Source organism: Schistocerca nitens, chromosome 11 (genome assembly GCF_023898315.1).
Source record: "Schistocerca nitens isolate TAMUIC-IGC-003100 chromosome 11, iqSchNite1.1, whole genome shotgun sequence".
Classification (NCBI taxonomy): Eukaryota; Metazoa; Arthropoda; class Insecta; order Orthoptera; family Acrididae; genus Schistocerca; species Schistocerca nitens.
The window spans coordinates 46,053,663-46,079,797 of record NC_064624.1 but is presented as its reverse complement, the minus strand read 5'-3'; the positions used below and the strand labels follow the sequence as shown (position 1 = coordinate 46,079,797).

Genomic DNA, 26,135 nt, shown 5'->3' with positions numbered 1-26,135 from the left:
TTGTCTATAAACATTACTCCGTGTTCTGCTGCAGTGCCTCACAACTGTTCAGTGATTTTGTCTGGACCCTTAGGTTAAAGGTTGGAAGGGCCACCTTCCTCTTGAGCCGATAGTACACTAATTCTACGACAAAGATAAAAATATAGGTGGCGGTGGTTGATGATCCAATAACTAGTAAGTGTTGCTTATGCTCATTACAGTACTTGTGCACTCGTTGAAAAAGATGTTCCATAGTTATACGTCGATCCTGAGCTGCTCGCATCCGGTCCAAAGAGGCGAGCAGAGTTGGGTCTAATGTGCTATTCACATTATCCTGTATCTGCTGCAGTGTTTCATTAAAACTTGAAATATCTACTGCGTCAGAGGTCCCAAAAACAGTTTTTAGGATACGGCCACCCTTGTCTAACCATCCTGTTTCCCTACGGATGTGTGGGATTAACCCTGCAGTTTGCTGCAACTGAGCTTGTAACCGTGCAAAAGCTGTTCGTAGTAGCTGATATTGCCCCTGTGTGTCATTAAACCTTGACTGATTAGCCACCATGGAATGAAGTTCATTAAATGTATGCTCTAATTCACAGATTTCGTCTTCAACCGCCCAAATATTACAGTCCACCCTTAAGGTCCATTGATGTCCGGACATAATTACGTCCCCTTGTCGCGAGAACAAAACACCACTTATATACGACGCACCTTCAAAGCTTCAGCTAAGTTGCAACAGCAAAACAGAATAACTATGCTGAGAGATAGTGCACACCTTCCTTCTTCCCTCTTCAGCGCAACCCATGACGCTGGAACTGCTGGTCTTACCAGAACGTCACGCCTTCTGAGAAACAAAAGAAAAACAACTCATATTAGCTCTTCCTTTTTACACGTGGCCTACGAGCATAACAGCATGTCTGATCGCTTCAACAATTAACATTGTTTTCTTGTTTATCTACTCCTTACTTATTCTTTTTCTTAGATTCATCTTTCTCTCCACTAGAAGTTACTGCAGACAATGAAGGCAGTTCCTCAAAAATCCCCTTTAAAGGCCTAATTCAGCTCACATGCACAATAGTAGGGAGCGTTGGAAGCTGTAATTTGGCATTCACCAGCGATGTCATCTCGATCACCTGGAAAGGACCTTGATAATGGGATACAAATGTTTTCGTTTTGCCTTTTGGCACATACGGATTAGTCATCACCCATTGCCCTACATGATAATTGGGTAAAGCCGCCTTTCCATTGTGAACTTTGTCCTGTCTCTCTAACACTTTAGTGTTCATTTTTTTCACCTGCCACGAGATTGTTTTCAACTTTGTGGATAAATCCTTAACCGCCGAAATATCGGTTCCTGGTGGGGTCTTGAGCAATTCAAAAGGAGATGGCATCTTCTGACCGAACATTACTTCATATGGAGGCAATCCTGTACTTTCATGCACTTTTGAGTTATACGCCGCAGTTACAAACGCCAATAAGGTATCCCAATTGTTGTGTTGCGAATTTACATAATAACATAACATTTTAGCTATTGTACGATGAACTTTCTCAGTCCGACCATTAGCCTGTGGGTGTAAATGCTCGTTCTCAATTTCTTTGCATGAAACAACTTGCATAACTGTTTCATCAAATCAGACAAAGATTGACCCTTGATCTGTAATTATAGTTTCAGGTGTTCCGAATTTCAATATCCATTGATGTACCATGGCGTGAGCCATGGTTTCGGCTCCCTGGTCTGGAATGGCTGTCAGACACATGGCGCGAAAAAGGGTATATTATTGTTAAAACATAGCGATTACCCGCTGGTGTTTGCACAAACGGTCCTAAGACGTCTACGCCAAGTACTTTGAGAGGTCTATCCGCTTCCGGTAGTCCTTGCAACACAATTTTCTAATGACTCAATTCCGCCCGTTGAGCAAACAGAATGCAATTCTTTATGTACTGATCGACACCTTGCCTACGCGTTGATAACTCTGTGCTACCCTCCTTTCCGTTGCTCTTCGACCCGAATGACCAGAACACATTGAATCATGTGCTTGCCTTAAAATTTCGCTTCGCAATTTTTCTGGTACGACTATGCGTGGACCGTTCCTAGCTGTATGGTACAATATCCCGTCATCCACGACAAACTGTCGCTGCAAGGTAAATCGTTGACAATCTGTTTCAGCAGTTTGTGCCTCCGTCCATTCGTTCTCATTTATTCCTGTGCATTCTATGGCGCATACTTTACGGCTCAGACCATCAGCGTTTCCATGTGATTTACCCGGTCGATGTATCACTTCAAAATCATACTCACTAAGATGCAAAGCCCACTTAGTTAATCTATTTGTTGGGTCTTTAAGCCCTAACAACTACTTAAGTGCTGCATGGTCATTAATCACCCTGAAACGTCTTCCATACAAATAACACCGGAAATAGGTTATTCCGAAAATTAATGCCAATAACTCCTTCTCGGTTGTTGAGTAAATTTTTCTGCATTTTTTAGCCGTCTGGAGGCATATGCTGTCAGGTGTTCCCGCCCATCTATTTCCTGCGATAATAGAATACCCAAAGCAAAATCGCTAGAGTAACAAGATAATATAAACTGTTTGCTAAAATCTGGTAAAGCCAAAACCGGACTAGATGTCAACATCTTTAACTTTTGAAAAGTATCTTCGCATTCTGCTGACCAGCGAAATTTTGCTCCCTTCTTCAACAACTGCGTGAGGGGCCTTGCAATTTCCACAAATTTTGCAATATACCTCCTGTAAAAATTGGCGAGACCTAAATAACACTGCAACTCCTTTACTTTTGGAGGTGTCGGAAAATTCATTACCGCCTCTACAAGTTTTGGATCCATGTGGACAGCCTCCTGTCCTATAATATGACCTAGATAACTGGCTTCTTGCAACAAAAAATGACATTTTTCCATATGAAGAGTTAATCGCGCTGCTTTCAGACGTTCGAAAACTTCGCGCAAATGGTGCACATGTTCTTGCACGTCCTTTGAGAAAACAATTATGTCGTCCAAATATACCATACACTGATTAGGTTGCAGCCCTCGTAACACGCTATCTAGTAACCGTTGGAAGGTTGCCGGAGCATTTTTGAGTTCGAAAGGCATTCGCCGATACTGAAAATGACCTGTAGGTGTTGAAAAAGCTGTCTTCAGTCAGTCTTTCAGGGCGACCTCCAACTGGTGGTACGCGCTTCGAAGATCCAAGGTCGTGAAGTACCGACATTGACCCAAATTATCCAGAGTTTCAGTGATATTAGGCATTGGGTATGCATCCGATACAGTTTTTTGATTCAGGAAACGATAATCACAACAAAGACGATATGCCTTGCCCCCATCAGATGATTTTTTACCCACTCTTACGACACGAGCGGACCAGGGACTACTACTGGTTTCTATTATCCCATCCCTAAGCTGTTGATTAATAAATTCTTCCATGACAGGCTGTACGCTTTTTGGAACACGATATGGAAGTTTATGAACCGGTGCTTCATTCCCAGTGGGGATGTAATGCTGAACTAACGGTGTGGCGGGCAGTGGACCATTAGAATTAAATAACTGTATGTTTCGTCAAAAGGTTTTCCACGACTTCTGTCTTGCCCTTTTAAATGTGCTACTTTACCCCTCAGTGCGGGCCAGCTGACAGACTCTCCCGGCATTGTGTAATCTGCTGCAAAATCCTTATCCAGTTCATCTTCCCCTATTATCTCCAGATTCGCTATTGCAGTACCCCGTGCTAATTGCACCTCTTCAAGGTCAAAATTATTAATACTGACAGGCACAACCTTTTTTCCTTTTATCTCCCGCATGTAGGACATGCTACAGAACGTAAAACACTTCATTTTATCCAACAGCTCATTCTCAGACAAGGGTTCAACGACACACAACGAATTAACAGACACGCTAGCTCCAACATCTGCCCAGATTATTTTCCCTGTACCCTTCAGTATAGTATCGCACGAGTTAACCCTAAGGGACCTTTTACGCAGTTTAGGTGGCCCACCCGATGTCTGGGCAGTTCTTTGCGACAGTAATGGTTTTTCGGCCACAGAACCTAGGCGAAATTGTATTTTGTCCAGTTCTACTGTACGCTGTGGGTTAACTTTTGCATGATGCACAACCTGGAAATCCAATCCCAGTATGACATCATAGCTGCTGCCAACAACTGGAAGAACTTGTACCTTCACCTGGAAGTTCATCATTTCCACTCTGAAGTTTAACATCACTGATCCGAGTGACTCCACCTGTCCCCCACCCACTCCACTTAACGCCCAGCATGGTGGTTTTAATTATACTTTACTGAGTACACTTCTACTCGCCACGGATACCTGAGACCCGGTATCCAATAAAAATTTGCACGGTCTGCCCCTCACCATGCCGGTCAGAAAAAAATCTGCCACTGATTCTGCACTAGCATTAATCCCTACCGGGGGTGTTGCACAGTGGACACACCACCCCCTACCCCATTTAACTGAGGGAGGTGAGGCCCACCTTGCGGTTTCCTATCATGTTTCTGCCAGGACCCATTGCAATTACGCTCCCGATGACCCCAACGTCTGCATTTCCTGCACTGCACTTCCTTGCAATTGCGTCTAATGCATCCCATCCAACCACATCTGAAACATTTTATTTCTGCATTAAATACTGCTTTCCTGGCTCGCGTCTTTGATACTGCTTCAACTTCCTCTAAAGCCACAGTAATTCCGACTGCCTCATTGAGAGTCTTAGGGAACTCCATCCTAATCTTGCGGGAGGTTTCGGGTTGTATTCCCCACAAAAATGCGTCTAGTGCCCTCTGCTCAGCTTCCTGCTGAATGGCTTCATTAACCCTATCGGAATGCGTTAGCTCACAGGTTTTAACATTAATTTTTCGAATTCGATGTACAAAAGCTTCTATTGATTCCCCATTCCTTTGATACATTCTATTCAATTGTTCCCGATAATATCTAGACGTATTTTTCCTCCGATACCTTTCCAGCAACCCTTCTTTGAATACTTCAATCCCTTAATTCTTCATGGCATGTAACGTATGCTCTGGCATCCCCAGTTACTTTCAACTTAGCCACATGCATGAGTGTTTCTGCACCCCAAAATTTCCCAATTTAGCAGCCGTCTTGAGGTTCTCAAAAAAAATCGTAACATCCTCCCCAGCTTTTCCCGAGAAAGGGGTGACCAAAGACGCAGCGTTAGTGTCAAGAATTATTGCATTAACAGGAAACCGTTCTTTGCTCACATCTTTAGACCGAGCAAGCTCTATCTCTAATTCCGGCATTTGCTCAATTAGCTGCTGAATAGCCATCTCGGCTGACAGACTGCTCCGTCACTACCAGCTATCGAATCCAGACTACAGTAAGCCCAGAAAGAAGAACAGGAAGGGAAGACTGACTATGCCACAGGTTCAGACAAACCACCAAACGAAAAACTGGCACTTATCATGTTGCAGGAGTTGCTGATCCATTGTTGCCCTTCTCAGGTGGCACATATCCTCGTCGATTACCAGCCACAATTTCCTCAAAATCCAAGGAGAAGACCACTAGTGTCACCAATTCCAACAGGAGTGTGCGATGCACAGGTTGCCTGACTAACACCACTTGTCATAGGACGATCTGAGCGGGTGATGTGGTCAGGGTTGTAGGGCATGGCTGGGTAGAAGAAGGTGGCTGTTTTTAGCAATCTTCCTATTTATTGTTGGTTCTTCCAATACATTTTCTGGTAGCTCAGCCCCACCACTCGTGTCGTGGTAGAGACGTGCTGATGCATGCAGTCCGGGGAACGCGATGCCACACTGTCAGCAGCTGTGCAGGCGGTAGGAGGTCAGCAGCATGAGGTCCGGCCCAGCTCACCCCACTGCAGACGCGGCAGCTAGCGACAGTGACCAAATGCCCAATCGGTCGAACCGAATGCCAGCGCCCACCTCTGATGCCCTTAAATAGTGCAGGCCGCCGCTGAATTCGCCAGTTACTCAGCGGAGTGTTTATTAGAAGGTTCTCGATGAGTTGGCTAACGCAACCGTGCCACACGCAGCCCACACCTGCATAATTCTGCTAATGCTGCGTTCTGATGGCTGCTGCACACGTACACACATACCGACACTCATTTCAAAACTGCGTCACCTGCATAACGCATTGGCCAGCCTTCATCCATCGTTTGCCGTGAGGCCGGCGCAATGTGCACTGAAACACACTAAATCAAAATTTCGCACCGTATTTCCTAAAAATAACTCCCTTGTCCTCTACACATGGGAGGAAGGCACCGTTATAGTTGGTGGGGCTTGAAATCTCTCTAAAATAGCTGTCCGAGGTGTTGGAGATATCATGGGAGTTGACATCATGGTCATACCAGGAATTGGGGAATCAAGTTAGGCCCCAGAGAGCCGATTAATGTTTCTCCACACAACAGAAGTGGGAGTGAAACTTAAAATACCTAATAAACGACATCCAGGTAGGTTTTTTAGTATCCCAAAACATGTGACAACACTGCACACACCTCTCTTCATAATGAATATAACTCACCATCATAGGATGTGCTCCAGTGAAACACGTCGCTGCATGCCTCAGTCTACCAGGGACCAGGACATGCTACAGTCAACTTGAAGTACATGGCATGGACCATTCTGCTGCAGTAAGGATATGTTTTGGAAGATACTTTACCTGGTCATCACAGCTGTGTAAAGGGGGATGAGTAAAGCCTCCAGTCGGCCTTAGAAAGCTGCTAATTAGCTTTGCACTCAGGTGGGGTAAGAGTCTGAATAGACAGCACACAGAAAGTGATCATTTGAGTATGTGTCAGAGGGAATGGGCCATTCGAGATGACGGGCAAGCTGGACAGTGAAGAACAAGAGGTCTAAATGGTAATAAATGTGCATGGAATCTGAAAGGAACATGGCTGTTTCACTGGTATGAGAGAGGATTCAGGACGTCAGCTAAGACGAAACCTCTTTGACAGGTTCTTCTAGAGCCCCAAAGCAGATGGTGGGCATTAAACTAACCAAGCAGCAAAAAGGAGTGAGGGAGCTGACCAATGAGCTGGACCAAGTCCAACTTGGTAACAGCAAATCACGGAGGAGTGTGGATGTTACAGAAGAGAAAAGGTGAAATGAGGAACAAAAGTGCAGACTGCCATAGCTAGCAGTCAAGTGTTCGATGATATTGATGACCAACATGGCTCCCCCATGAGGTGGAATGCTGTCTGTGGGGGAAAGGTGAAAGTGGACCAGAAGAAACATGACAGGTCAAAGGGGTTGTGAGGACAATTTTTATTCTTGGAAGCAGAAAAAAACTGACACTGCAATTCCAAGAACAGCTGTAATTCCTGTTGGCTCAATCTAATGCCACAAATGTTCCATTGGAGAAGTCATAATGGGGATTGGGGAGGAGGGAACAAATGAAGGTTAGTCACCTTGGTATCTGCTGAGTGCCCGTCTTCAAAAATTCACTGCTACAGGGGCAGAGGCTGGAGAATCCTGTTCCATGAGATCTACAAACATATTGGCATTCTCCCTGAGCCATCCTGTGAATTCCATGGCAGAAAACTGGTAGGCAGCGGGCACCAGCAAAATGGAGGTCAGGCAGGTGTGGGTATATGTGCCAACACCACTGAAGAGGATCTCCTAGTCAAGGAAGGTGAAGACCGTTTGTTTTTGTATGATTTCTTAGAACTTTCTAGTTGCCAGATAAATATGTTTTTTAGCTGTACAAAGTCTTTGCGGGAGTATTGCTTTTGTCCTTTCAGATTGACAGTTGTGTAACAGGTTATTTCACCACCAGGGCAAAGATCAGATGGCTTGTTGCGCAGCTGTAGGAGGAGATGGGGATGCTACTGTGACCTGGGTGACTTCACTACTGCAATACTGAAATTGTGGTCGCAAGTCTGGGTGGGCATATCCTCCATTATGCATAGAATAGCAAAAACGGTACTGTAGATGCGAATCATAAAATTCACAGATTTTTACTAGCTAACAACTGTGAGTGACAAAGTGGAGTTTGATGTCATTCACTCAGATCTCCTACATGGCTCACTCGTTAAGACACATGGGAAATTCATGGGATTACAATTGATACAGCAGAGAGGAGGAGGAAACTGCTACCCTCGTGAGCATCTTTGCCAAGAGTAACACATTTGGCCATGTTTCGACGACAGGATATGTGTTTTATTATAATGCTGACACTTGTAGGAACTCATCTGGTTTGGAATGTAAGGTTGGACCGTGATGACTTCATAGCCTGCCTTAATCTTTGAGGCAAACAATACTCGAGCAAACGGTAGAAAAAGAATGCATGTGGGCATTAAGTTTGCATCCATCTTTTTCATTACTCAATGGGCTGCAGTGATGCCATTATGAGAGAGATGACTGTGGACTTCTCCTTCAGTGAGGCCATCAAGCATCAGAATGTAAAGAACACCATGTGAAGAGTTCAGTGTAAGATGGTTCTCCACACGAACAGGATAGCTCTGGATATGTGATGCTGTAAGCAGTTGAGCTTGAGAATCACAATACATCTTCAGAAGCAAAGTTGCATTACATACATGAGAATAGGATTTCACAGGGGCTACAACTGCAACAACCTTTCACAATAATGCACACAGTAACTGTAGCAAAGGACAGACCACCTGCAGTACATGATACCATGAGGAACCGAGGCGCAGTTGGAAGGGTCTTCAAATCTTTAGCCTCATTCTGTTTATGTTTAGTAGACACGCACTAAGATGGTGAGCCACTGCAAAAAAAAAAAAAAAAATCTCCATGATTGCCAGCATCTACAATGGCACGCTCCTTCCAACTGGGGGGCACACTCAGAGGGGGGATTCACCCACCGTAAATGACTGTTCACACGTCAGGTCACACCTCCCAAACTCCTGACAGAGGGACCAATTGGGATTTGGGAAGGTAACAGCTTAGGCAGTTACCCCTCTCTAGGCATGGACTGTATCAGAGTGTATGTGCGAACCCTACCTGTTGACCAGGAGCTGGGAATTATGCATTACCTTGTCACCTGTAATGTGTCTCATGAATGGGCCAGCCTTCAGGAACACACCGGGATGAAGGAGAAACAAAGAGAATGAGGATTCACCAGTTAAGTCTTCACAACCTTACTGAAAGTGGCACCAGATACATAAGATTCTTCTTGCTGGTGGCCTGTACACTGTCACCACTATGAGCTTGTGTGCTTCCTGAGCACCAATGTGGCACAGCATTGAAAGAGCTGTTCAACACTATATTCATTAATCGGGAAGGCCAGGAATCAGCTCCAATTTTTGGATATATACCCACTCACCCTTCCTTCTTACTTTTCTATTGCAGTATATTAGCTTGTGCTCATCAAGATGAATCTATTGAATTTCAGTGATTTTCATGCAACATTCCACATTCAGCCCAATACAGGTGCTGACATTCCACCTGAACTTTTGTTTTCCTGTATGGATATTAGACATTCGCTCTACATATTTAGGAACAGTGACATAATGGTTGTTGCAGAGAATAGCATTACTGACCATACTGCCTTGTAATGTTGTTGCTTATCAGTAATACTGAATAATTACAGTAGCGCATTTTATATCTGAAGTACTATCACAATTAATAAATAAAAATTTATATTTCTCAAAAAAGTTCTGCAGTGAATTATGAAAACTTACCTTGCACTATCATATGTGTATCTTGTTGAGGTTTCCACCTGAAACATTTCAAGAAATGTAAAGTGATTTACAAATGATGAGACAGTAAATAAATACCATTATACTAACACCCACCAACATGTGATTGGTCCACAAAATGCTGTAAGTGAGGCTTGAAAATATCATTAGAGGAGACATGATAAAGTGTTGCAGTTACTGAAACAGAATGGTAGTAAGAATTCACTCTTCATTTTCTCCCTTTGTCTTCAGTACTGTATATAACAATACAAGCCAGTAATTGAGTTGTAATCATACTTCCTCCAACACTTCACAAAGAAAAGTGACCAAAAAATCTTTAATCTGCCATGCACTTGCACCTTGGGTGAAATTTTGGTTTACTTTTTCATATTATGAAAACTGCCATTCACCGACAGTTGAATCGATCATCAGAAGTGACACATTTGGATCAAATCTGGGCAGCCCAGACCAACTTGTAGAGGTGAGGAGTTACTTCTAAACCCAAGCTTAAGTTCACATCCAAAACTACATACAGGCTTTGACCATTAAATATAGAAACATTAACAAATATTGGCAAACTCTAAATACTTTCAGGCATTGTAAATGGACAAGTTAAAGTTGGCACAACAAAGTAGTACATTCACAGATGAAGAAATACCACGTTCAGAGAACTGTAGATTCTTCGCAGAGAACACAGCGAAAAAATTCATGAAACTACTCCAGGACTGTATTCATAAATGGCAAATCTATGTTGCAATTAGTATCAAATTTTTCCATTACCTCCAGAATGACTCTCTCTCTGCAATAATTCAATATGTAAATGAGAGGTACACAATCATCGATTTTATTAAATTTTTTATCCTCAAACTGGTACAGAATGGAGGTGAGAACATTTTCTGCCTAAACTGCTATAAACATATTTATTCACAACTGGAATTACGACATATGCCATTCTCAAGTGAGAGCTTACTATGAACTAAGTCAAAGCCATTAAATGTAACATCTGGCGCATGGGGAGTGGAAATTAAGATGTGCAGTATGACATGACTTTGATGGAAATTATTACATGAAGTACTACTATTGTATAGGCATACAGATGACAAAGACACTTGTCTTATAATGAATATGGAATTTGTAAACATGGTTGACACAAAGAAAGTGTTCTCAAACAGAATTACAAAGCATTCCTATGTCACACTGAGCTATTACTTGAGAATCGTACAACTGCCAAATTAACAATTTTGAATAAATACATTCTGCAACAGTCCAGGGAGAAATTTTTTCATTTATAAACGTCTGCCTCACTGTGGATGTAAGAAAAAAGGAAAAATGATAAAAAAAGACATTTAGCAAAATTGTTAGCAGTGAACACCCCCCACCCCCACATACACCACCAAAAAGATATGAAGTCAACAATAAGATGATTTGGGAATATCAGATAGCTTATGTGCCAATAGCAAAGCACAATTCCGAAAATATGATTAATTTCAGAGTCAGACATAGATACCTGTTGACATTGACCATTACCACTGAATAATAAAAGTAAGATTCCCGGCCTAGAATAACTGATAACTATGTTCACAGAAGATTCAAAGAAATTCCATGAAAATTCAAGTAGGAAGCAACTGCAGAAATTCTAAAATGCAAGATATATCAGAGATGGCTTAGGACAGCAAGGTCCTACGAAGGGAAAATGATAAGACTAATGGAGCAAAATATTATTGGAATACATTTGTAAAATTTTAGAAGCAAGACTGCTTTTATTCAATATTCTTAAAGAATCTGAAATGCAGAAGACAACACGAGTCCTATTAAAAGAACTTCAGTCTCATTTGAGATATGAACAGACTTTAGCTAAGGCAATTGTCTAACACCATTCTTCTTTCAGACCATACTTTAACAAGTGAACACTGAATAGATGGAGCAGTTGTCAGAATCTAATACCAGAAGTTGAATACTACTTAGAAAATGGATAATGTCAAAATTGTCTGTTCAAATTTTGTAGATAACTTAGCAATACTGACAGTGTAGAGAAAGCACAAAACAGATAGGAAGAGAAACAGTAGGAAAATCATTACTACTCATCTCCTCTGATAAGAAGCGGTGAAGCAGTAATGGCTACCAGAACTGCAACATCCCAATCAAATATGAAGTATGGGAGTAACAGGGGAAGACAAATTTAAGCATCTAGGAGAAATCATGTAGCCAAAACTCCGACTTGCAAGGCAGTCATTTGGCCAGAATACCCATCTGTTTCACAAATACTAATTTTAGAATCAACAAAAGATAGTGAAAATTACCATAAAAGAAAAGATATTTGGAAACAGAACACCAGCAAAAACATTTAAATTCATAAGAAATACAGAAGTATAGATAAATATGTAGGAAAATAACTGGAGACAAAATTTGGCAAAGAAGGCTAATGAGTCTTAGCAAACTGAAAAGAAAAACTGCAGCAGTACTAAAAAAATAAAAAAATAACTCATTGGCTTACAGAAGTGCACAAAGACCTATAAGGAACTTGTATAAATAAGCAAGAAATTGAATCAAACCAAATACAGAAACAGAATTGAGTTGATAAATTCTCCGTAGCAAAATAGTTCCAAGAAGACAAGATAGTAACTGGACATCAGGTGAGTGGAAAGAAAGAAAGAAAGAAAGAAAGAAGTGTACAGATGAAGTAGTAGCATAAAGAAATGTAAAACCTTAGCTGGCCTGTATTGGAGCAGGACAAAAAAAAATTTTTTTTGTTCCACTCTTGCAATACCTTATCAGGAAGGCATAGTGATGGTGTATGTATTGCAAACAAATTATAGCAAGGAGGTCAAAGAGTCTCTGCAAATATGCTGACAACAGTATTCGGAGTATTTTGTTAAGCTACAGCAGTGTTCACAAATATTTTTGAGTTGCATTGTTACGCTGTCAGCACTGCTTGCAAGCAGTCACAAAAGAAAAACACATGGAAGTGTCACTCCATAAAGAGCTTCATGCTGCTGTGGTTTCGTATCTAGTGATTGAACAAGACGATAGAACAACAATGTAAGTATATATTCCTTTAGCTGAAAATTACATAACTTGCCTTGATGGTATGGTATTCATTAACTACTATTTCTCACACATTCACTACGTGATTGCTTACTTGTAGAGAATTAGAAGCATACCAAAACATAACACTTGCTTGATTTGAGACAAGCTGTTTTGCTTGTCTTGAAGACTGGGAGGTAGCAGTCTAGTACTTCTATACAATATGGCATATCACAACCACTAACAAGTGTGCACAGTCAATGGCAAGAACAGGAAATAACAATCAATGAACCAAGGTCAGGTCATGCTTGAAGAATAGCGAGGAAGAAGGACAGAAATATTTGTAAGCAATCAGCTGCTGCACCACGAGAAACATCTCACCATATTAGGCATGATCTCAAGCAACATCATGAACTATGCTGACAAGTCTACTGTAAAAAGTCACATAATAACAAGTGATCTACCTGATAAATGACATAAACCCACTCAAATTCAAAAATTAGGGACAGGATAGAGTTTGGAGGGAAAACTTGAACTTAGAATGCCAAAGACAGGTCTAAGGTGGGGATGTTTCCAGTACAGTCACATTTTAGAAAATAGTATGATTCAATGTAGAAGAAAGAATATGTCAAATAATTGGATACTTCAGTAGGTCAATGATTCTAAACACACCTCTGCCTATTTTCAAAACAATTCTTTTCAGACCAAAAACAAACTTTTTGGGTGCATAAGCCAAGGCCTGGATCTAAATCCAGCTGAATGCCTCTGATATGCACTGAATTGATGTGTTCGTGATAGAAGAACAAGAATCAGTTTGCTGGTATCTTATTGAACCTATGGTCAGAACTCCCAATTGACGAATTACAAAAGCTTGTGGATTCAATGCCAAATTGATGTGCAGCTGTGATCAAAGACCATGGGTATGCACCAAATAGTGATTTGTTCTTCAGATCCCAAAATAGTTTTATTCTTATACAGTGAGACCTACAAATTACTTTTCAGTCAAAAGAATTACATCTCTCTTGATGTAACATAACCTTATTTAAACTATATGTAGACTTGTACTAAATAGATTACAATTTCATATTTTTCAATTACTCATGGCAGTTTTTTCTATTATACACTTATGTTTATGTAAGTGAAACTAATGCTTTCTATAAAACATTTTTGAATGTTACTGTAGTAGAACTGTATTTAGACCCATGGTGAGATGGAAGGAGCAAATAGTAAACAACAATGGCAGAATACAAATAGTTTTGTTCTGCAGATCGCTATACACAATCTGATGACCCTCTGGACAGCAGCAACAATCCTTAAGTACATTGTTTTATGTGAGCTCATCAGATCAAATCAAAATGCATTCAAATAAAATAACTACCATATTTTACAGACTGTAAAGTGCACCTTAATTTTCAAGCAATTTGTAAGAAAAGTACATTTTTACCACTCTTATCAATAAATTGCAAAGTCAGCCTATAAATTTCTCAGTTTATAAAACCAAAATGACCTTTAAAATCACTGAAATTCAATATCTGGACTTCCCTCTTTTCTCCACATCATTGCCCTCTTTATATGTAAGATGGTCTTCACTACTAATGAGAGCATTACTTATGCCATCCTTCATGAAAGATTTAACTGGTATTTTCTCTCACCCTAGATCACAAGCTTTATTGACTGAAACACTTATTTGTTTGTAGATCATTATAAGACCCCCTTTGTCATGATTTCATGTTGAGCTTAATCCATCATCCATTTGTTCCAATCCTCTTCCATATACACTAAGGTGGCACTGAAACTGGTCTAAGCAATCTTATTCAAAGACAGAGACATGTAAACAAAGAGAATATGACACTGCAGTCCGCAATACCTATATATGACAAGTGTCTGAACCACCTGTTTCTGCTGCGACAACGGCAGGTAATTAAGATTTAATTAAGTCTGAATGTGTTACAGCCAGAGCATGAGCGATGAGGCATAGAATTTCTGAGGTAGCAATGAAGTAGGGATCTTCTCATGTGACGATTTCAAAAGTGTACAGTGAATATCAGTAATCCAGTAAAACAAAAAATGTCTTACATCGCTGTGGTCGGAAAAAGATACTGCAAGAATGGGGCCAACAACAACTGAAGAGAATCATTCAATGTCACAGAAGTGCAATCCTGCAAATTTCTGTAGGTTTCAATGCTGGGCCATCAAAAACTATTAGCATGCAAACCATTCAACAAAACATCACTGATATGGGCTTTTGGAGCCTGCACCTTTGATGACTGCACAACATAAAGTATTACACCTCACCTGCAACTGTCAATACTGACAATGGACTGTTGATGACTGGAAACATGTTGACTGGTCAGACAAATCTAATTTCAAATTGTATTGGGTGGATGGAAGTGTATAGGTACGGAGACAGCCTCATGAATCCATGGACCCTGCTTGTCAGCAGGGTACTGTTCAAGCTGGTGTCGGTTCTGCAGTGGTGTTGTGGGGTGTGTGCTGTAGTTGTATGGGACCCCTGATACATCTAGATATGACTGACAAGTGACATGTACATAAGCGTCCTGTCTGATCAGCTGCATCCATTCATGTGCATTCCAACAGAACTGGGCAATTCCAGCAGGACAATGCGACAACCCACACATCCACAACTGCTACAGAGTGGCTCCACGAACACTCTTCTGAGAATCACTTCTGCTAGCCTCCTAATTCCCCCAACATTAACATTATTCAGCGTATCTGGGATGCCTTGCAACGTGCTGTTCAGAAAAGATCTCCGCTCCCTTGTACTCTTGGATTTATGGTCATCCCTGCAAGATTCATGGTGTCAATTCCCCCTCCCTCCCTCCCCCTCCAGCACTACTTCAGACATTAGTTTAGTCCATGGCATGTCATGTTGTGGCACTTCTGCATGCTTACTGGGGTCCTACATGATATTACACAGGTATACTAGCTTCTCTGGCTCTTCAGTGTAGTGTCAACATCAAGAAGTTGCAATTGTGAAGTAAGTCCTCCAGCAATAACAGCAAGATCTGTATTTAACTGTCTCAATTTCTCTTTAACAGAATTTTACAAATGACTACTCAAGTGATCTAGCACAAGAAGAGAAGTCTTCTTCAATGAAGTGCCTTTCCTTCACTCCAACACACTGTTAATCCATAATTTTGTACCGGCCTCATCCATCCAACCCTTGTCATGTATGTAAACACCTGGGAGTATTTCAGAAGGTTCTGACATTGTTTAAAACTTGAAAATGATCACTGGATTTAGTTCAGTACCTCCAACACAACATGAAAGAACAATAGTGTAGGGCATTTTTCATGTTCACTTGTTTTTATAGTTACTGTTTTAGCACATTTCATGGCAACAATTTTGTTACTTGGCACATCAAGTCCATCATACTCACTTTCAGTGTTGTATAATACTGTGATAAAAAATGAAATGTCGTGTGACGAGGGCCTCCCGTCGGGTAGACTGCTCGTCTGGTGGAAGTCTTTCGATTTGACGCCACTTCGGCAACTTGCGTGTTGATGAGGATGAAATGATGATGATTAGGCCAACACAACACCCAGTCCCTGAGCGGAGAAAATTTCCGACCCAGCCAGGAATCGAACCCGTGATGGAATGATAATACTCTCTCTTCACACTCTTATGGCATTTTATATGACGTTTTGGTCTTGGTTCGCACGCAAAGTCCATGACACTTCATAAACCTGTAGCACCAAACATTTTCACCCTTAATATCGGTTAAGCTCCACTGTAGCACTAGCTTACAAGCATATATTTGAGTCATTTTTGTAGCAAATCCAGTACCATTTAGATGGTGTGCTTGAATCCATTTCAATATATAATCATCTAGTTTTGACGATTTTGTATTCAGTCCTCTTTTCTCACATTTGGCCTTCATCGTGTTCTGCAGTTCTTCTTTACTAGCACACCAATAGCAAATCGTGTTTTCTCTGTTGGTGGAGGAATGAAATGCTCCTCAGCTGCTGTGTTTCCACATTCTTCTGCATATGCTAATACTTTTTATTTATAGCCCATATCATATGAATACATTTTATTTTTTCCATTGAACTAGCTACAAAAGAAAATATTCTTCTGTTACCAATAACACAAATCACTTTCAGTTCAAGTTCACTGGCACTGTAGACTTCAATTATGCATCACAGGTTAGACAGCATTCTGGGTTTGTGATTGCAGGGCAGGAGGGAGACACTGTCAGCAAGTTTGTCAAGTTTGTAAATCCCTGTAACTCAAGTTTCTTGCATCGGTGCACTGCTGCTGCCGCCAATTGAATCCAATAGATTTCCTTTTTTTTTTGTCATCAGTCTACTGGCTGGTTTGATGCGGCCTGCCATGAATTCCTTTCCTGTGCTAACCTCTTCATCTCAGAGTAGCACTTGCAACCTACGTCCTCAATTATTTGCTTGACGTATTCCAATCTGTCTTCCTCTACAGTTTTTGCCCTCTACAGCTCCCTCTAGTACCATGGAAGTCATTCCCTCACATCTTAGCAGATGTCCTATCATCCTGTCCCTTCTCCTTATCAGTGTTTTCCACATATTCCTTTCCTCTCCGATTCTGCGTAGAACCTCCTCATTCCTTACCTTATCAGTCCACCTAATTTTCAACATTTGTCTATAGCACCACATCTCAAATGCTTCGATTCTCTTGTGTTCCGGTTTTCCCACAGTCCATGTTTCACTACCATACATAGATTTCCTGCGGCATTGAATATATGGCCATTATTGGGCAACCACGAATTTTGGCGCAAATGAATTTTATAATTCCTAATATATGATATCAAGTCTTTGTAAGCAGTGCTGGAAATTAATTTGAACAAATAAAGTAACTGAAAATTTGTCATGCATTCAAACTTTCAAATACTACAAGTAAGATAGAAATGTGAATCTAACATCAAATGCACAGGATTGACACCAAACATTTTCCACTTAACATTGAAACATGAACACCTATACATTTAAAAAAATTTTCTGGTGAACTATGTTCCTCCCAAGCCAAGAGAAATGCCAATAACCTGCTATCTATTGGGAATACTTTCCTGTGAGAAAACGCCGACAACTAACTGTAAGGGAGAATTTAAATTCACAATCTTACAACTTTTGCACTAGTATCTTTGAAGAATTTTAGGACTTTTCCAAGGTCACTGCTATGATGGCAAGTAGAATTTTTGTCACACATTTAAACAATCATTAACTCATTGACAAACAAAAGATGAATGCGACCAAAATAAGTGAGGGACAGCAATAAACAAAGATTCAACAAATCAAATATTCTAACTCTGCTGATTGATGTCTCAAGAAATCAGATGCATAGCCAACTGCTAATTTGTCACTTTCCAGCTATAAAATATTATTCACAAATATGGCATAGAGAAACATTAAAATTGAACTCAACAGTACTATATCAAACTGTGCATCTCAACTTTAGCAGTTTTTCATTAATTAATTTTATAAACTCTAATTACAATAATGCTAAATTGTACTACTGGTAAGCCAAAACCGCCACAAGCATAAACAACAAATCAAACTGTACAGTGAATGCATTGTTTGTCTGGAACTCTACTTGACCCAGGGTATCTAAAATTTGACTAGAACTACTCAGTTAATTTGACCAGAGCTAAGTATACTCCACAATTCCCTACACCAAAAGACAGCATATTTTACACTACACCCTTACCTTTATCCTTAGTGACTGTGTGTTAGATGCTTTTTGGACAAATTAACTATTATGCAGTGTGATCAAGATATGTCTAGTTCAATTCGTTGTAATTGGAACTTCATATCTGCTACATAGCACCCTAAAGCACCATGTAAATGAGCATGAAATTACGATCTCACCTCACGACACAATTGTTTGTATAGAAATATTTCCTTGTATTTACTTATTGTAACAGTTGCATATGATGGTAGTTTATTATGTTTTCACTGATATTTAATGTAATATTTATCTTAGATTATTTCATAAGGTTCTAAAGTGACCACCATGGGGAGGTGCTTATCTCAAGCCAGGCTTCACAGAATCCTCACTAGAATACCAACTAATCCCGGAGGTACATTGAGGAAGGAGGGTGGGAATCTTAACCTGGTATTAAAGAAAACCATAAACATGTAACGTAGATTGCACACTGCAATGCCGAAGCTCTCATTCTTAATTACCATCAAGATTAAACACTGGTGAGTTTTTTCTTACGAAACTGATTTACTGAAACTACTTCCTACTAACTGTAACTATGATGAGTGATCTATTGAGATCTGATGACATGTAATGCTATATGTTTGACGAATTACAGTTAACTTGTACCTCATATTTCGCCAGTTCCTAAATTACAGTATTCTTATACAGTATTCTTATACAGTAGTCCATTAAAACCCACACACTACAACAAAATGGTATTTACACATGATTAGACGAATATAACGACACGAATAATCAAAGCACAGTGAACACTAACAAAATTCAACATAATTACAGCATTTCCTTTCATGTGAACTTGCTCAAACCATTAATTGAAAAAATGCTTACGTTAGCACTACAATCTGGCGCCGCTCTATGTCTACATCAGATCACAGCAAGTTATCATCACGAACATTATGACACTTAAGTCAACATAACCGCACTAACATAGCGAATGTTTGAACTTCACTGTCCGCCTTTTCCCGTCAGTCACGAAATACATGACGGATATCACTGCATAGGCAAACTGCTCCTGACAACACGTCATAATCTCAACCGTTTCTTTTATGAAGATACACGTAGCGACTTTACCGGACAGGCCAAAAATAGCAACCACTAATAAATCAGGTATTTGGCTGTTATGAACATAACCTGAAAAATTACAACATTCACACACCGTCATCAACCCAGCTATTATTGTAATATAAATGAAATACCGTGTTAATTTACTCCCGGAACAATTTTTTCACTCAATCTTGTTTGCAGATTATAAACGCTTATAAATTACCACGAGAATGTCACACACAAATTTCCCAAGGAGGGTGGGGAATATACAAAGACAGAACATGAGACACTGGAACTGCTCCACAAAACTTACTTTCCTCAGTATGCTCTGGCTGATAACTTAGACCAGAACATGACCCCTGAAAGACAATAGTTCTCAGGCACTTGAAGAGAGGACTGAGAATCGGTCAAGGAGTGCATCAATTTCAGGAAAATTCAATGGGCGATGGGAACATTCTTACCGTTCAAGTCACCTGGCCCTGATGGAATCTTTCCAGCTCTTTTTGAAACAAGCAGGAGAGAATCTTGTAAGAGTCTTGTGCAGGTTATTCAGGGTTAGCCTAGCAGCAGGAGTCATTCCCAATGCCTGGAGGGCAGTGAAGGTTGTCTTTATTCCAAAGCCAGGGAGAATTGATCATAACAAGGCCAAGGATATGAGACCAATCAGTCTGTCCTTCATTCTTACAACATTGAAAAAACTGGTTAATGTACATGTTGGAGAGAAGAGGCTAACTAGGGCTCCTCTGCATTCAAACAAACACACATATGAACCAGGTAAATCATGTGAGACAGCTCTGTCAAATTGCTGGTAGGGTGGAGAAAGCACTTCGCTTTCAAAAAACATCCCTCTGCATCTTCCTGAACATCACGGGGGTCTTTAGTAACATAACCTTTGATTCCATATATGAGCAGCAGGAGTGCATGACCTAGTGACCACTACATGTAGGTCGACTAGTGCCATGCTTAGTGGGAGGAGGGTAGAGGCCACTGTAATGAATGAAAAGATGGTAATTAACAGCACTAGAGTTTGTCCACAAGGAGGATTTTTGTACCCCTTATAGTGGAATCTAATGGTGAATTAAATCATTGAGGAACTAAATTCCAGACAATGCTTTTGCCAAGGATACACAGATGACCTGGTCAGGGTAATACTTGGTAAATTTACTGACACAGTTAGGAATATGGCATAAGGTGTGCTTGACATTGTACAAGACTGGTGCATTAAACAGAATCTAAGGGTTAATCCTAAGAAGAGTGTTGTGGTAGCATTCATGAAGAAGTGTATCCAACACTCAAGTTGGAATCTAAAGCTTTCCATTGAAACTCTACCTGTGAAGGGGATAGTGAAATATCTAGGATAACCTTAGATGAGAAACTAACATGGACCCCTCACATTAGGAGCATCTGCTCCAAAGGAAAAGGTTCTGTAGTGAGTACCAGAAGGGCTTGTGGCAAAAACTGGGGATTAAGCCCTGAGGGTATGCACTGGCTATACACCATGGTGATTAGAGTTAGGATCTCCTACAGGGCCATAGTGTGCTTGAAGAATGTAGAACAGCAGGTTGCAGCTAAGGAGCTTGCTACAGTGGAAAGACTGGCCCGCTTAACCATAACCGGCAGAATTAGCAGCACACCAACCACTGGGATGGAAACCATGCTGGACATGCCTCCACTACACATTTGGGTTAATATGAAGGCAGCAGACTCATAACTGGTAAAAACTGAATCTCACTGGGATACACACACACACACACACACACACACACACACACTAAAACAGTGAGTGAGGCAAATATAGGAATGGCTGGGGAAATGCCGGTAGACTATATAATAACTCCCAACACCTTCAACAAGCCTTATAATATAATAATTGGAAGCAGGGAGCAGTGGGAAAAAACATTTTGACAACATACAGGGGACACTGTCTGGTTCACTGGTGGGTGGAAATCGGACCAAGGCAATGAGGCCAGGGTGTACAGGGTTCATCCAAAACTGGAGGACATCATCTCTCTAGGAAAACTGGCCACGATATTCCAAGCTGCAATTACTGCAATCATGGCATGTGTGGAGGAGAATGTACGTAGGTGCTACAAGGACCGTAGTATCTACATCTATTCAGACAGCCAGGCAACCCTGAAATCATTGGCAGCTCCTCCACCAATATCTAAGGTGGTTGCAAAATGTCAGCGTTCTAGTGGAGCTACGGGGAAGCAATAGGGTAAACCTAATGTGGGTCCCTAGCCACTTTGGAATTGGTGGCAATGAACAAGCTGACAGATAGGCAAGGATGGGGGGCAAAGACTCCATTTGTTGGACCGGATCCTGTCTTGACAATCACCAAGACTATGATCAAACTAGAACTACAGAATTGGCTTAGAAGACAGCACACAGAATACTGGAGCAAGGTCTATAAGCAAAAACATGGGAAGATAATGATGCCAAAGCAGTGTTTTAAAAGAAACTCTAATCCTGGGCTCGAACAGGAATGAGATTAAACTCAAGGTTGGACTGATGACCAGCCACGGGAATTTCAAAAAACACCTACATACATTGGGTATAATGGAAGAAGACCCTAAAATGTACCATCTGTGATGAGAGTGATTTTTTTTTGTGGTTTTAGGGCGCTCAACTTCAACGGTCATTAGCGCCCAGACTACGTTAGGAATGCACCGCGAGTCACAAGTTTAAAACAGCAACATAACGGGAAACACGATGAAAGAGACTGACAGGCATAGGATTAAAAAAGAAAACAGCATAATCAAATGTCCTTTGAGAGGGTTGTCAAATTGATAAAATGAAGAACGCGAGCAGCTGCTCGTGGGTCATCCGCTAAAATGGCTTCTACAGTACAGGGCAGGCCAAGATCAAGACGCAGGGTGTTAAAATCCGGACAGGACGTTAAAATGTGGCGGACCGTCAGCAATTGCCCACATGGGCAGAACGGCGCCGGCACAGCCGTCAGCAGATGGCAATGGCTGAACCGGCAGTGTCCAATTCGTAACCGGGCCAAAACTACCTCCTCCCGCCGAGAAGTGCGTGAGGAGGACGTCCAAGCCACGGGAAGAGGTTTTAAGGCCCGAAGCTTGTTGTCTGTAAGTGCAGCCCAATCGGCATGCCACAACGATAAAATGCGCCGACAAATTACCCTGCTACAATCTGACGAAGGGACACAACAAGAAGCTGTCCGAGGCTGGAGGACCGCAGCCTTGGCCGCGGCATCTGCAGCTTCGTTCCCGGGGATACCGACATGGCCAGGAATCCACATAAAGCTAACCGGAGAACCGACGTCCACCAGCTGCTGAAGAGAGCGTTGGATCCGGTGCACGAAAGGGTGAACCAGATACGGATCACTGAGGCTTTGGATGGTGCTCAGGGAATCGGAGCAGATGACATAAGCAGAATGTCGGTGGCGGCAGATGTAAAGAACAGCCTGGTAGAGGGCAAAGAGCTCAGCTGTGAAGACCGAACAATGGCCATGGAGCCGGTATTTGAAACTTTGTGCCCCGACAATAAAAGAACACCCGACCCCATCATTGGTCTTAGAGCCATCTGTATAAATGAAGGTCATATTAATGAACTTTGAACGAAGTTCGACAAAACGGGAGTGGTAGACCGAACCGGGGGTAACCTCCTTCGGGAGCGAGCAGAGGTCAAGGTGGACGCGAACCTGAGCCTGGAGCCAAGGTGGCGTGTGGCTCTCGCCCACTCGAAAGGTTGCAGGGAGTGAAAAATTAAGGTGTTGAAGGAGGCGACGAAAGCGAACTCCAGGGGGTAGCAGGGCAGAGACATACAACCCGTATTGACTGTCGAGAGAGTCATCAAAAAAAGAACGATAAGACGGGTGGTCGGGCATTGCCAGTAGCCGACAGGCATACCGACAAAGCAGTATATCGCGCCGGTAGGTGAGTGGCAACTCACCGGCGTCAGCATGAAGACTCTCGATGGGACTAGTATAAAACGCTCCAATCGCAAGTCGTAAACCCCGATGTTGTATGGAGTTGAGGCGGCGTAAGATGGATGGCCGTGCAGAGGAGTATACGAAGTTCCCATAATCCAGCTTGGAGCGGACGATCGACCGATATAGGCGAAGTAGGACGGTTCGATCCACTCCCCACGACACCCCACTGAGAACACGGAGGACATTTAGAGAACGGGTACAACGGGCAGCCAAATATGACACATGTGGAGACCAACTAAGTTTCCTGTCAAATGTAAGACCTAAAAATTTTGTTGTCTCCATGAATGGGAGAGCAACGGACCGAGTCTTAAGGACGGTGGGAGAAACTCTTTGTAGCGCCAGAGGTTAATACAGACTGTCTTCTCGGCAGAAAAACGGAAGCCATTGGCGACACTCCAGGAGTAAAGACGGTCCAGAGAACGCTGAAGACAGCGCTCCAGGAGACATGTACGCTGCGCGCTGCAATAGATGGTAAAATCGTCCACGAAAAGGGAGCCTGATACATCAGCTGGGAGGCAATCCATTATTGGATTGATCGCTATGGCGAAGAGAGCGACGCTCAAAACTGAGCCCTGTGGCACCCCATTCTCCTGGCGAAAGGTGTCTGACAGGACAGAACCCACACGTACCCTGAACTGTCGATCCATTAAAAAGGAACGAATAAAAAGAGGGAGGCGACCGCGAAGGCCCCATGTATGCATGGTGCGGAGAATGCCCGTCCTCCAACAGGTGTCGTAAGCCTTCTCCAAATCAAAGAACACAGCCGCGGTCGGGCGCTTCCGCAAGAAGTTATTCATAATGAAGGTCGACAAGGTAACCAGATGGTCAACAGCAGAGCGGCGCCTACGAAATCCACATTGTACATTGGTAACTAGGCATCGAGACTCGAGCAGCCAAACCAATCAAGAGTTAACCATTCGCTCCATCACTTTACAGACACAGCTGGTAAGCGAGATAGGTCGATAACTGGAAGGCAAGTGCTTGTCCTTCCCCGGCTTAGGAATCGGGACAACAATAGACTCGCGCCAGCATGCGGGAACATGTCCCTCAATCCAGATGCGATTGTAAGTACGAAGAAGAAAATCTTTACCCGCAGGAGAAAGGTTCTTCAGCATCTGAATATGAATAGAATCAGGCCCTGGAGCGGAGGACCGTGATCGGCCAAGTGCGTTTTCGAGTTCCCGCATGGTGAATGGGGCATTATAACTTTCACGATTCGAGGAGCGGAAGTTAGGTGGCCTAGCCTCCTCTGCCTGTTTGCAGGGGAGGAAGGCAGGGTGGTAATGAGCGGAGCTCGAAACCTCTGCGAAAAAGCCGCCGAAGGCATTGGAGACAGCCTCAGGGGCCACAAGGACGTCATTCGCGACCGTCAAGCCAGAAACTGGTAAGTAGACCTTAGTCCCAGATAGCCGGCGTAGGCTACCCCAGACAACAGAAGAAGGAGTAAAACTGTTGAAGGTGCTTGTGAAAGCAGCCCAGCTGGCTTTCTTGCTTTCTTTAATAATACGACGACACTGTGCACGTAATCGCTTATAATTGATACAATTCGCCACTGTAGGCTGGCGTTTAAAGGTGCGTAAAGCGCGTCGACGAGCACGTAAAGCGTCTCTACATGCCGCGGTCCACCAGGGGATCGGTACGCGACGTGGAGAAGAAGTAGGGTGAGGGATGGAATATTCAGCAGCAGTGAGAATGACTTCCGTGAGGTGTGCGACCTGACTATCGCAGCTTGTGAATGTTTGATCCTGAAAGGTCGCCCTGGAAGACAAGAGCCCCCAGTCTGCTTTGGAGATGTTCCAACTAGATGAGCACGGAGAGGGGGTATGCTGCAGGAGATGGATAACACACGGGAAGTGGTCGCTCGAATATGTATCAGAAAGTGCATACCACTCGAACCGGCGTGCAAGTTGGGGAGTACATATAGAGAGGTCTAAATGGGAATAGGTGTGAGATGTGTCCGAAAGAAAAGTAGGGGCGCCAGTATTGAGGCAGACAAGATTGAGCTGGTTGAAAAGGTCTGCTAACAGGGAGCCCCTCGGGCAGGATGCTGGAGAGCCCCAAAGGGGATGGTGGGCATTGAAGTCTCCAGCTAACAAAAATGGTGCAGGTAGCTGAGCAATAAGTTGCATCATGTCTGCCGCGGTAACGGCAGACGACGATGGAGTGTAAACGGTACAAATGGAAAATGTAAAAGTGGGGAGAGTAATGCGGATGGCAACTGCCTGCAGGCCGGTGTGCAACGTGATGAGATCGTAGTAAATATCATCCCGGACCAGCAACATAACCCCTCCATGAGCCGGAATACCTACCACAGGGGGTAGGTCAAAACGCACAGAGGTGTAGTGTGCCAAGGCAATTTGATCGCAAGGGCGTAGCTTCGTTTCCTGGAGGGCTACGATGAGCGGACAGTGCAAGCGGAGCAGCAACTTCAAGTCCTCTCGGTTGGAGCGAATGCTGCGAATATTCCAGTGAATAAGTGCCATCGTAAGAAAAGAAAAAGGAAGATGAAAGAAGGGGTCACCTCGAAGGCCGCTGAGGGCCTGGCTTCGAGCGAGCACTGCCGCCGCTATCAGTAGGCGGACAGTCATCGTCCATTGGGTCTATAGGTTCATCAGCCATCTGGGAAAGATGGCCGGGAGGGGGAGCTTCCTCCGCCGGTGAACGGCCAGATGTTCAGCTACCAGCGGTGCGGCCAGGCGAAACGGATGACGGCCTGGCGCGGCAACCGCTGGGTGGCGCAGGAGAAGAAATGCGCCGTGGCGGAGAAGGAGAACTGTACTTCCTATTTGC

General features: G+C 42.7%; 1 protein-coding gene across 8 annotated transcripts in view; it reads right to left on the bottom strand.

Moving 5' to 3' along the window:
* The window catches only part of LOC126212970 (zinc finger protein 724-like), a 132,344-nt gene that overhangs the window by 43,789 nt on the left and 62,420 nt on the right, over positions 1-26,135 (bottom strand). For all 8 annotated transcript variants that reach the window (XM_049940496.1, XM_049940498.1, XM_049940494.1 and 5 more), the window contains one exon: positions 9,608-9,645. In XM_049940496.1, the coding sequence (XP_049796453.1) occupies positions 9,608-9,645 (38 nt within the window). The remainder of the gene's footprint in view (positions 1-9,607; positions 9,646-26,135) is intronic.